General features: G+C 47.1%; 1 protein-coding gene across 1 annotated transcript; it reads left to right on the forward strand.

Annotated features, from left to right (window-relative positions):
* Positions 1-3,066: 3,066 nt before the first annotated feature.
* Positions 3,067-8,509, forward strand: LOC127214606 (uncharacterized). Its single transcript, XM_051174947.1, is given in 6 exon segments — positions 3,067-3,192; positions 3,417-3,515; positions 3,775-4,340; positions 5,039-6,398; positions 6,401-7,293; positions 7,360-8,509. Coding segments are annotated over 6 exon segments (4,194 nt in total).
* The last annotated feature ends 5,012 nt before the right edge of the window (positions 8,510-13,521 follow it).

The following is a 13,521-nucleotide window of genomic DNA, read 5'->3' on the forward strand; positions in this document are numbered from 1 at the left end:
TTCCTGTACTCTTTTCTTCCTTCTGGATACAATGTGGCTAGCTAGCTTGCACAGGACAGTAAGCAATGTTGTTGACGTGATTATTCCCTGTCCCAAATTAAGAGGATTCCAGGACACAACAGGAGATATTTATTCTGTAGTTTCACACTGAAATCCCATGAACTAAAGGTAGTTGTTGCATGGTTCTCACTTGGACTTCAGACTCACAGGGTAGAAATACAAAAACCAGATCTCAAAGAAGAAAATACGTGTTTATCCAATCAGAAGGCTGGGTGAAGGCTGCATTTCTCTAGAAATATGAACCCAGTCTTGTTCAAGTAGAGAACACTGAATAATGCAGATGTTTTCTCATCTGCCCACTGAGGAAGCTGTGCTGGCTCACCATAGTTCTCATAGAGGCTTTCTTCCCAGCCCCATTCTCTCCAAGTATTCAACTAACCATGGAGACAACAATTTTTATTATTATTAATTTCTCAAGAATTTGTGCTGAATTTCAGGAATAAATTCCCAATGCAATGGACCTATCATCCAGTCTTCTGGCAAGAGAAAGATTTATCGTCTTGTTTGTGCTATGGTTCCTGCATTTCTCTAATGTTTGTCTGAAGGGCCTGTGACAACCAGGTAAAATGTACCATGGCTTCTCCTAACCTAAGCAAGAAGCCACAGATTAAATATCTTCTTTTGGTGTTCTAAATCTCTCTTTAGTTTTTAATATTCTTGAGCACATTTCTATCTGTTAAGTAAGAGAATCATTCCAGTGTGCATTATATAATCATCTCTGCAAGCTCTTTATTTTATGTGGAGGACAAAGGAGAGAATGAACCTGTGCACTGCAGGAAAAGAGCTGAGTCATCATTGCAGACAAGTAAGTGACATTAAAAATCCTTATGCACCAGGTGGTGGTGCCCCATGCCTTTGATCCCAGCACTCAGGAGGTAGAGGCAGACAGATCTCTGTGACTTCAAGGCCAGCCAGGTTTACAGACTAAGGACCAGGGCATTGTGGAAAACTGTGTATAAAAACCAAAAATAAATAAATAATTCAATTAAAGAGAAAAATCTACTGAAAACAACAACAGTAATCACAATAATTATAATAATTGGGATGCGATAGTCTAGCCTGGTTTATAGAGATAGTTCAAGGACAGCAGGTTTCTCACAGGGAAACCTGTCTCAGAACAGCAAAAATAAATAAATAAATAAATAAACAAACAAACAAATAAATAAATAGATAGATAGAATAATGTCTCTGCAGATCTCTAAAAGTGTAGGTCTGCAGTAGAAGCCAGTGTCAGTGACCCCTGTGCTTTGACTTTAAGAACACTCTAACCTTAGAGGAAGTGCTCTTGTCACTGATGCTTCACTAGCCAATCAGTGGCATCAGTGCCACCATCCAAGTCATAGGCTTTTCAGAACACTCCCTAGAGACATGGTACAGGCTTGGTTTTATAGCAGAACAGGCGCCATTGGACTGACTTCTGTGCTGATTGTTGCTGTGAAGAATTCTGAGCATGGAAGAGTGCAGAAGCCACAGCATTGTGAATGAGAGGATGCTACCTGAAACTAGGGAGGTCATAGTAGACAGTTTGGCAAGGCCTCCTGCAAGCTTGTTGGGAACCTGTCACCATATTCTGTGAGGTCACATGTGGTCCTAGCAACACCCCAGTTCTGGATGTTGACCTATGAATAGTTCAGTCTATGGGCTGCACTTGTGGAAAGCATTTCAATCAGGAGTCTTTGTGTAGAAAAGTCTTTGTACTCAACACCAACTTACTTTTTGTAGTGTCTGCACTACCATCGCTTCCATGAATTGGGTAAAGGCCTAAAGATTGAAATTAAAAAAAAAAAAAGACAGTGTGTCATTCATTCAATGGCAATGTTGGAATACCAAATGTCAGATGAAGTTTATTGAGGGGAAAGAATGGTCTTAAATACTGACTTAAATCATAGTGGAAAAATTACAGGAATTTTAGGTTTGGCTCCTCCCTAATAGGTGTGTATTGTCAGGAGGTGTGTGTCAGGAGGTGTGTGTCATCAAAAAATGGTAAGAGTACCAAAAAAGCCTTGGGGCAAGGAGTTCCTGCCAACAGCTTCAGGCTAGCTCAAGGCACCTCAGGGGTCCATGCAGGGCCCTACAGGTCCCCCCCCTTTTTTCAAATGTAAACTAACACCTGCCTTAGGTGGCAGAGGACGTCAGCATAATTCCTTTCCCTGAAAGACCCCTGCCAATCATATTGTATTAGCTTAGCTTAGCTGCTGCAGCACCATTATGAAGGAACCTTTGTGCAACGTAGCCCCGGGTTCAGGACAGGGTCAGCAAGCCAGGGCTGCCAAACAGGATATCTGTGCCAGCCAGGAACGGAAAGTACCTGAAAAACACCCTGTGTACCCTAGATAGAGCCATTCATCTGATTGCTATTCATCTGGTTGTTATTCATCTGGTTGCTATTCACCTGGTTACTATGTACTAAGGGAACTTGTCCTCAGAATAACCCTGGCCTCATTTGAATTGACCAATGGCATCCCTGTAACCATGCATCTCGCTTCTATACCTGTGCTTTTGCTCCCCTGTCTCTATAAAAATCCTTTTCCCCAGCCTGTCGGTGCGCAAGTCTTCAAGGAGATCTTGTCGCCCCAGGTACCTGTGTATCTGAATAAAGCCTCTTGCTGATTGCATCCACACAAGTGCTGTCGACTGATCCTTGGGAACGGGGTCTCTCCCAAGGGAAGACACTCCTTGAGGGTCTTTCATTTGGGGGCTCGTCCGAGATAGGAGACCCTCACCCAGGGACCACTGACCCACCATCGGGTGTTAAGCTGGCCAGCACTTCGTTCGTGTTCATTGTTCATTTGTTCGTCTATGGCGCTGCGAATCTGAATTCTGTGCGATTCAGCTGAGTCAGTCAGTATTCTGGCTGAATAGAGAAGGAGTTGACGAACTCGGACTTCTCTCTTGCAGCCCTGCAAGACGTTCCAGGGGTATCTGGGGCCCGACTTTTTGGGACTCATCTGTCTGAACCTACTACCAGAGTGGGACTCGTTGGGGCACAGCCCTCTTCCGAGGGGCATGTGGTTCTTCTGGGAGACGAGGGATCCGGACCCTCTTCAGAGTCTCCGTCTGTATTTTTGCTTTCGATTTTATGCCGGAGCCGCGCTGCGCATCTGTTTTGTGTTTGTCTCTGTCTCTTGTTTGGTGGCATTATCTTTGACACCCTCCTCTCTGAAGGGATGGGACAGTCTATAACAACCCCCTTAAGTCTCACTCTCCAGCACTGGGGCGACATCCAAGACACAGCCAACAACCAGTCATTGGATGTCCGAAAGAAGAAATGGATTACTCTCTGCTAGTCCAAGTGGCCAACCTTTAATGTTGCCTGGCCGCAAGACAGAACATTTAACCTTGATACTATTTCACAGGTGAAAGCCAGAGTGATGGATCCAGGGCCACATGGCCACCCGGACCAGGTTGCCTACATCGTCACCTGGGAAGCCTTGGCTTCTGACCCTCCACCTTGGGTTAAGCCTTTCACAACCCCCGCACGTCCTTCCCTGACTCCTACCACTCCTTCCTTACCTCCCCCTCCTCTTACCACCCCGACCACATCCTCCCTTTATCCCACCCTCACAAAGAGTACAGTGACAAGGAAACCTTTGGGAAGCTCTAAGGCAGTCAAGGAGAAGTCCAAAAGAGCACCCACTGAGGTGTTACCGCCCAGTCCTGACTCTCCTCTTATTGACTATTGACTTACTCTCTGATGAACCTCACCCATACCAGGGTCCGGGACCTGAACAACAAGGAGAAGCTGCGGCTGCAGGTCCGGGGCCTCCCGAGCGACCCCCGACCCCGGAAGCGCCTGCCCCTTCGCCGATGGCCGGGCGACTGAGAGGTCGGCGGGAGCCCCCGCCAGATTCCACTTCTCACGCTCTCCCACTCCGGACATGGCCAAACGGCCAACCCCAGTATTGGCCCTTTTCGGCCTCTGACCTCTATAATTGGAAAAATAATAACCCTTCCTTTTCCAAAGACCCCACCACCCTAACCTCTTTGATCGAGTCCATTCTAGATACTCATCAACCCACCTGGGATGATTGCCAGCAGTTGCTGCAGGCCCTGCTGACCTCTGAAGAGAAACAGCGGGTCTTCCTCGAGGCTCAGAAAGACGTTCCCGGTGAAAATGGCCGCCCCACGCTATTGCCTAATGAAATTGATGCTGCCTTCCCCTTGGAACGCCCTGGTTGGGATTTCACTACGGTTGAAGGTAGGAACCACCTGCGCCTCTATCACCAGTTGCTCATAGCGGGTCTCCACGGGCAGCACACCACCCCACCAATTTGGCCCAGGTAAAGCAGGTCATACAGGGCTCGGAGGAAACTCCGTCAGCATTTTTAGAAAGACTTAAAGAAGCCTATCGTATGTATACTCCCTATGATCCAGAGGATCCAGGACAGGCTACCAATGTCTCTATGACTTTTATTTGGCAATCAGCTCCTGATATCAGAAAAAAAATTAGAGAGGCTTGATAACCTCAAGGAAAGCTCCCTACAGGATTTATTAAAAGAAGCAGAATGCATCTTTAATAAGAGAGAGACAATTGAGGAAAGAGAGGAACAGCCGTGTAAGGAGTCAGAACAGAGAGAGGAGAGATTTAGAAAGGGAGCTGAGGAGAGAGAGAATGCTAGGGAACGGAAACGGAACAAAGAATTTAGCAAACTGCTGGCCACCGTCGTTTCAGGTCAGGATAGAAAAGGACTTAAGACAGGGGGAGACTGGAAGGGACCCCGAGTGGAGAATGTCCAATGTGTCTATTGCAAGGAATGGGGACACTGGGTAAAGGACTGTCCAAAGCGACCCAGGGGGCCGAAGAAGCCCAGGCCCCCGACCTCCCTTCTGACCCTGGAGGATTAGGACAGTCGAGGCCAGGAGCCCCCCCCCAGCCCAGGATAACTCTCAATGTTGGGGGGCAACCAGTCACCTTCCTAGTAGATACCAGAGCCCAGCACTCAGTCCTAACCCATACTTTGGGACCACTCAGTTTCTGATCGGCCTGGGTCCAAGGAGCTACAGGTGGTAAGAGATACCGATGGACGACGGATCGAAAAGTACAGCTGGCTACTGGTAAGGTGACACATTCTTTTCTGCATGTCCCGGATTGCCCTTATCCACTATTAGGAAGAGACCTCCTCACTAAATTAAAGGCTCAAATTCACTTTGAAGATAGAGGGGCTAACATAATGGGCCCCAAAGGGGCCCCCCTCCAGATTCTCACACTGCATCTGGAAGATGAATATAGACTTTATGAAACTCAAAGACCCCAGGGACCTGACATGACTCCTTGGCTTGATAAATTCCCACTGGCATGGGCCGAGACTGGGGGAATGCGATTAGCACTGCGACATCCTCCGCTCATAATACAACTAAAGGCTACAGCTGCCCCCGTCTCCATTAAGCAATACCCCATGTCTTATGAGGCATATCAGGGAATAAAACCTCATATAAGGAGGCTGCTGGACCAGGGCATCCTCACCCCCTGTCGCTCAACCTGGAATACTCCCCTACTGCTGGTAAAGAAACCTGGTACTGGGGATTATCGGCCAGTGCAGGATTTAAGAGAGGTCAACAAGAGGGTAGAAGACATATACCCTACGGTCCCCAACCCTTATACTCTACTGAGCACACTGCCACCTTCCCACACTTGGTACACTGTATTTGATTTAAAGGATGCTTTCTTCTGCCTACAGCTGCATCCTGTGAGTCAATCTCTGTTTGACTTTGAATGGAAGGAACCAGATCTTGGGCTCTCAGGCCAATTAACTTGGACCAGGCTTCCCCAAGGGTTCAAGAACAGCCCAACCCTCTTTGACGAGGCTTTGCATCAAGATCTGGCAGATTTCAGGGTGCAGCATCCTGCCCTGTTACTGCTCCAATATGTCTGATGCTGGCGGCAGAATCAGAACAGGAGTGCAGGGGAGGGCACAGAAGCCCTCTTGCAGACACTAGGACAATTAGGATATCAGGCATCCACAAAGAAGGCCCAAATATGCCAAAAAGAGGTCATCTACCTAGGCTATCAATTAAGGGATGGACAGAGATGGCTGACTGAGGCACGTAAACAGACTATTACTGACATCCCTGCCCCTAAAAATCCCCGCCAGCTGCGGGAGTTTCTGGGGACTGCAGGGTTCTGCCGCCTCTGGATTCCAGGGTTTGCGGAGATGGCTGCACCCCTATACCCTCTCACCAAACAAGGGACTCTGTTTAATTGGGGAGAGGAACAACAGAAGGCATTCCAGGATATTACAAAGGCCTTGCTGGCCTCCCCAGCGTTGGGCCTCCCTGATACCACCAAACCCTTCAAATTGTTTGTGGACAAATGGCAGGGCTATGCTAAAGGAGTACTCACACTCAGAAACTGGGCCCCTGGAAGCGTCCAATAGCTTACTTATCCAAGAAACTTGATCCAGTAGCGTCGGGCTGGCCACCCTGCTTGCGAATGGTAGAAGCCATTGCAGTCCTTGTCAAGGATGCCGGCAAATTAACTCTGGGTCAGCCTTTAACTATCCTAGCACCCCATGCAGTAGAAGCCTTGATTAGACAACCTCCAGACTGCTGGCTCTCCAACGCCCGCATGACTCATTACCAGGCCATGCTCCTGGATGCGGACCGAGTCCAATTCAGTCCAGTGGTTGCACTTAACCCCGCCACTCTGCTCCCCCTGCTGGGAAAGCCAGAACTGCATGACTGTCTCCAGATCCTTGCAGAAATGCACGGGACCAGACCAGACCTGAGGGATTAACCCCTCCGAGATGTAGACTACACCTGGTACACGGACGGCAGCAGCATCCTGGTGAGCAGGGAGCGGAAGGCGGGAGCAGCCATGACCACAGAGACGGAGGTAGTCTGGGCAAAAGCCCTTCCTGCAGGCACCTCAGCCCAGAGAGCTGAGCTCATCGTGCTAACCCAGGCCCTTCAGATGGCAGAAGGTAAGAGACTGAACGTCTATACAGATAGCCGATACACCTTTGCCACTGCCCACATACATGGGGAAATTTACCAGAGGCAAGGACTATTAACTTCAGAAGGAAAAGAAATTAAAAACAAGGCTGAGATCCTGGCACTGCTAAAAGCCTTGTTTCTGCCTCAGAAATTGAGCATTATGCATTGCCCTGGCCATCAAAGAGGCAATAGCCCGGAGGCAAAAGGGAACCGACTAGCAGACACAGCTGCAAGGGAGGCTGCTCTAAACTCCCTCAGCACCACCCGAGCCCTTCCTTTGACGTGCCCAGGGGAGAATCAGGGACTCAGACGCTCCCTGTCATATAGCCAAGAGGACATAAATCTCCTAAAGAAAATGGGGGCCACTTATGACCCCAAAAAGGGACATTGGATTTTCAAAGGAACAATCGTTAGACCCATGAGACAAACCTACGAACTGATAGACTGTTTACATAAACTAACCCATCTGAGCCCCAAAAAGATGAAGACTCTCCTAGAATGCCAGGAGATGTGACAATACCTCCTAAATAGAGACGGGGCCATACAAAAAGTAACTGATGAATGCAAAGCCTGCGCCCAGGTAAATGCAGGCAGGACTAAGCTCGAACCAGGGATCCGAGTTCGAGGACACCATCCCGGTACCCATTGGGAAATCGATTTCACAGAGGTAAAGCCTGGATTATATGGATACAGATACCTACTGGTGTTCATAGACACCTTCTCTGGATGGGTAGAAGCTTTCCCCACAAAACATGAAATGGCAAAGACTGTGACCAAGAAACTCTTGGAAGAAATCTTCCCCAGGTATGGGATGCCCCAGATCCTGGGTACTGACAATGGGCCCACCTTCGTCTCCCAGGTAAGTCAGTTGGTGGCTAAGCTTTTGGGCATTGATTGGAAATTACATTGTGCATACAGACACCAAAGTTCAGGATAGGTAGAGTGCATGAATAGAACAATTAAGGAGACTTTGTCTAAATTAACGCTTGCAACTGTCTCTAGAGACTGGGTGCTCCTCCTGCCTTTAGCCTTATACAGGGCCCGAAACACGCCGGGCCCACATGGACTCACCCCATTTGAAATATTATATGGGGCCCCGCCCCCATTTATGAATTTCTTGGATTCCAACATTGCTGATTTTGCTAATAGTCATTCTCTGGAAGCTCATTTGCAGGCATTACAGACTGTCCAGAGAGAAGTCTGGAAACCACTTGCAGCAGCCTATCGGGAGCAGCTAGATAAGCCGGTGGTACCACACTCCTACCAGATAGGAGACACTGTATGGGTACGCAGACACCAGACTAAGAACCTGGAACCCCGGTGGAAAGGACCATACACTGTCCTCTTGACTACCCCGATGGCACTAAAGGTTGACGGCATCGCAGCCTGAATCCACACTTCCCACGTCAAGGCCGACCACACCACGGGAGAGAAGAAACTGACCACGACCTCACCATGGAGAATTCAGCGCACCCAAAACCCGCTAAAGCTAAGACTTACCCGTGGGGCCCCTTAACCATTTTATGGGCCTTGTTGGGACTAGGAATTGCGATGCAGGAAGGAAGCCCTCACCAAGTGTACTCTTTGACATGGCAAGTTTGGTCCCAGAGCTGGGAGGTTGTTTGGGAAATTCAGGGCAACCATGCGCTTAACACCTGGTGGCCTACATTCACCCCCGACTTTTGCCAACTGGCTGCCGGCCTGGACACTTGGGTTATCCCAACTATGGGTCCCCATAACTTACAATCATCATACATGGGAGCCAGACCCCAACAGATGACAGCCCATGGATGCAGCAGCCCCACCGCTAGATGCAAATTAGCCCAACCGGGTTTTTATGTTTGCCCCCGAGATAATAGAGATCGAGCCACAGCCTACCGATGTGGGGGATATGAGGCATACTTTTGCTATGAATGGGGCTGTGAGACCACTGGGGACGCCTACTGGCGGCCCTCCTCTTCCTGGGATTTGATCACAGACAAACGAAAATATACTCTACCTGACTATGATGGACACACTTGTTATTACCAGAGAGGAACTGATGGAAATGCCAATTGGAAGAAACCACTGTCATTACCTCTCAGGATCGCATTCACAAGGCCAGGACGGCAGGCCACTGGATGGCAACAGGGGTACACTTGGGGTCTCAGATGGTATCTCCCAGGGACAGATAAAGGTGTTACTTTCAAAATTAAACTTAAAGTGAACACAGCAACCCATTCCATCGGACCCAATATGGTCATAGCAGATCAAAAACCACCCTCCCAGCTGGCCCCAGTTGTACCCCCCTTATTGCCCCCTGTTGCCCCAACAGCCTCCTTAGTCAGCAATAGCATCCCTAGTGTGCATACCCCTACTACCACTACCTTGGCTCCCCGCCAACCTGGGACTGGGGATAGACTACTCAACTTGATACAAGGAGACTATCTGGCTCTCAACCTCACAGATCCGAACAGGACACAAGATTGCTGGCTATGTCTGATGTCAAGACCTCCCTATTATGAAGGGATGGCCGTTCTAGGTAATTACACCAACCACTCCACCACACCCACCAGCTGCATTTCCACCCCCCCCCAACACAAGCTGACCCTATCTGAAGCATCTGGGCAGGGACTCTGTATAGGGACTGTTCCCAAAACCCACCAGGCCTTATGTAAAACAACCCAACATATGTCCACAGGAGCCTATTACTTAGCAGCCCCCGATGGGACTTACTGGGCATGTAGCACCGGCCTGATCCCATGTGTGTCTGTTCAAGTACTGAATACAATGATTATTGTATTCTGGTTGAATTATGGCCCAAAATAACATACCATGATCCAGAATACATTTACAGTCATTTTGAAGGGAGACCCCGATTTAAGAGAGAACCAGTATCTCTAACTCTGGCCTTGTTACTGGGAGGTGTCACCATGGGGGGAATAGCAGCAGGAGTGGGTACAGGCACTGCCGCTCTTATAGAAACCGGCCAATTTAAACAACTGCAGGCTGCCATGCACACTAACATCAAGGCACTGGAAGAATTGGTTAACCTCCCTCTCAGAGGTGGTCCTACAAAACAGGAGAGGATTAGATATGATATTTTTACGAGAGGGAGGATTATGCGGGGCACTCAAGGAGGAATGCTGTTTGTATGCAGATCACACCGGGTTAGTAAGAGACAACATTGGAAAACTTAGGGAAAGATTAAAACAAAGACAAAAGCTATTCGAATCTCAGCAAGGATGGTTTGAAGGATGGGTCAATAGGTCCCCCTGGTTCACCACCCTATTGTCCTCTTTGATGGGTCCCTTGATCATCCTACTCCTAATCCTCCTGTTTGGACCTTGCATCCTCAACCGCTTGGTCCAATTCATGAAGGATAGACTCTGTCATCCAGGCTCTGGTTCTCACCCAACAGTATCAGCGAATAAAACAAATAGACCAATCCGACCCTGACTTCATAGAACTAACATAGACCACATGAATGGAAGATTCCATTCAAAGCCAGAAGAGTAATGGGGGAATGAAAGACCCCCGCCAATCATATTGTATTAGCTTAGCTTAGCTGCTGCAGCACCATTATGCAGGAACCTTTGTGCACGTAGCCCCGGGTTCAGGACACGGTCAGCAAGCTAGGGCTGCCAAAAAGGATATCTGTGCCAGCCAGGAACGGAAAGTACCTGAAAAACACCCTGTGTACCCTAGATAGAGCCATTCATCTGGTTGCTATTTATCTGGTTGCTATTCATCTGGTTGCTATTCATCTGGTTGCTATTCACCTGGTTACTATGTACTAAGGGAACTTGTCCTCAGAATAACCCTGGCCTCATTTGAATTGACCAATGGCATCCCTGTAACCATGCATCTCACTTCTGTACCTGTGCTTTTGCTCCCCTGTCTCTATAAAAATCCCTTTCCCCAGCCTGTCGGCGCGCAAGTCTTCAAGGAGATCTTGTCGCCCCAGATACCTGTGTATCTGAATAAAGCCTCTTGCTGATTGCATCCGAACGAGTGGTCTCGACTGATCCTTGGGCACGGGGTCTCTCCTGAGGGAAGACACTCCTTGAGGGTCTTTCATCCCATAATTGGAGAGGTCACCCAGGCACATAACCTACCTGTCTTTGGTTGGATATTTGCCCCCTCTGCCTTACCCATCACTGGTGAATAGTTTGTCAGACACAAGTGGGCAGAGGCATTTTCTCTTGAGCCAAAGACAGTATCTGTGTTGTTTGAAAGTTGGCCTGGGCCTCTCTAATGCTGTGGCAAAGTAGCACCAAGTGCAAGGGCTACAAACCCCAATGATCTGCTCACATGTTGAAGTCCTTGTAAAAGGCCTTCTGCATTGGCAAGTGGCACTCAGGTTTCATAGATGTTAATGATCTGCATGGGTAAAGCATGTGTATAACTTAAAAACTGATCACTCCAGGATTTCTGGAGAAAAATGATGCATTAACAGAGATATGTGTAAAAGACAGAGAACAAGAAGCCATTAGGAGCTCCTCACAAAAATTCAAGTATTCCTACAAGACGTTAGTTTGTAAATTTAGTTTAAAAATGCCAATTTGTACTAGATAATAAGTGTGATTTGGGTGGCTAAGGCTTAAGCCAAATCACCTGATAGTTGCAGTATTTACAGATTGGGAGAGGGCTATGGTAGAAACTGTTGCTTCAGTGGTGAAGGCAGCACTGGCAGTCATGATCATAAAATCTCCTTTCCTCTCTGCTCCACACCTGGGTACGTGGCCCACGACAGCTTTTATAGTTGGCAGACCTGCTGAGAAAAATGAAACTTTCTCCAAAATTAGTAGCATTAGTTACAAAAAAAGAACGGAACCAGAATACAATGCCTGAGATAAAGGTGAATTTCTTGTCCTTTGGATCAAAGTGTAAATTTATAGCCACTGGATCCAAATTATAATTAATAGTCAGAAAAAAATGCCACATATGGCTACTCAGACCCACAGGCATCAGGATGGGTAGATTCTTGAAGACCCATTGGACCTTCGATCTGGCTGTTACAATCACTGTCCCTCCGCATATGGCGAATCAGCCACTCAGGCACCCAAACAGGGTTAGCTGCATCTTGTGGAAAGACACAAACTGACCCTCAGGCCCATACTAGAACTGGGTTGGGGCCGCACAGTTTTCCAGTAGGGACAGTTTTCCACATAACTGAACCATAGTCAGATGACTGAGGGCGCCAATGACTGTCGGCTGCAGATCGAGCAGCACCATCAATAGTTAAAAATTTTTAAATATAAAGGACAAGAGAAAGGTGACTATGAGAAGACCCTGTAAATTCCACCTTTTTTGTTTTATGAAGTAGGCTTTAATTGTGCGATGAGCACGTTCCACCATGTCCTGACCCTGAGGATATTAAGGGATACTCATCTTATGTGGGATAAAAAAAAATTTTTTTGCAAAAAGAGTTAAAACTCTGACTAGTATAAGCAAGGCCATTATCAGTTTTTAATTGTCTGGGCATTCCCATATAAGCAAAGGCTTATAAACAATGGCTTTTAACTTCCTTAAGCCTTTCTCCAGTATGAGCAGAGGCAAATATGAGATAAGAATGTGTATCCACAGATACATGAACAAATCGTAGTCGACAAAAGGAAGGAACATGGGTAACATCCATCTGCCAGATATCATTAGGTGTGACATCATGGGGGTTAACTCCAAGGTGTGGAAAAGGTAAGAACTCTGCACATAGGGGACAATTCTTAACTATATCAATAGCTTGGTATCTAGCAATTTTAAAATGGAATTTGAGTGACCCTGCATTAATTGGTGATGATGAGAGAGTTTCATCATCATGATGGCATTATCTGGTTTAGTATTAAAATCAGGAATGGCATTTCCTTCACATAAAGGGCTGGGCAAATAAGAATTTGCTTGGAGATGTCCTACAAAAATTGGAGGAGAGTGCCTCCATAGTAGGCTTTGTATGTCTAGTAAGTGTTCTTGTACATGAGAGACTGGAGCTATATAAGCAGCAGTTTCTAAGGGAGCCAATATAGGATACACATATTTACTGTCTTTGTATAAGTTAAATGGCTCATTAGAAAAATGTTGAAGGGCTAATTGTACTGCAGATAGTTCCGCAAATTGTGCAGACTTCAATTTAAGTATAGAGCGTTTGATAATGGGAAAAGAAAAAGCTATTGGGAAGCCTTTTGAAAAGCCATCTGTAAATACATTGTGGGCCCCCTTCAGAGGATTTCGGGAAATAACCTTGAGGAAACACACAGGGTGATTTTTTTTTTTAATGAGCTAACTTACTGGAAGGAAAATAACTATCAAAGTGGCAGGGTGAGGAACACAAGCAATGTGCCCAATCCTCATCAAACTGTTGAAGCCATTTTATCTGTTGTTGAGTATAGGGACTAACAATTACATCCAGCATCTTGCCAAAAACTTGAAGGCTCATTTTGTATGCCTTTTGAATAATAGAAAGGATTGCCTGGGGATAAGATTTAACTGCCTTTCTTGGGGATGAATGTTCATGCACCCAAAATATAGGACCAGTTTGCCAAAATACCACAG

Source organism: Phodopus roborovskii, unplaced genomic scaffold (genome assembly GCF_943737965.1).
Source record: "Phodopus roborovskii unplaced genomic scaffold, PHOROB, whole genome shotgun sequence".
In the NCBI taxonomy this organism is placed as follows: Eukaryota; Metazoa; Chordata; class Mammalia; order Rodentia; family Cricetidae; genus Phodopus; species Phodopus roborovskii.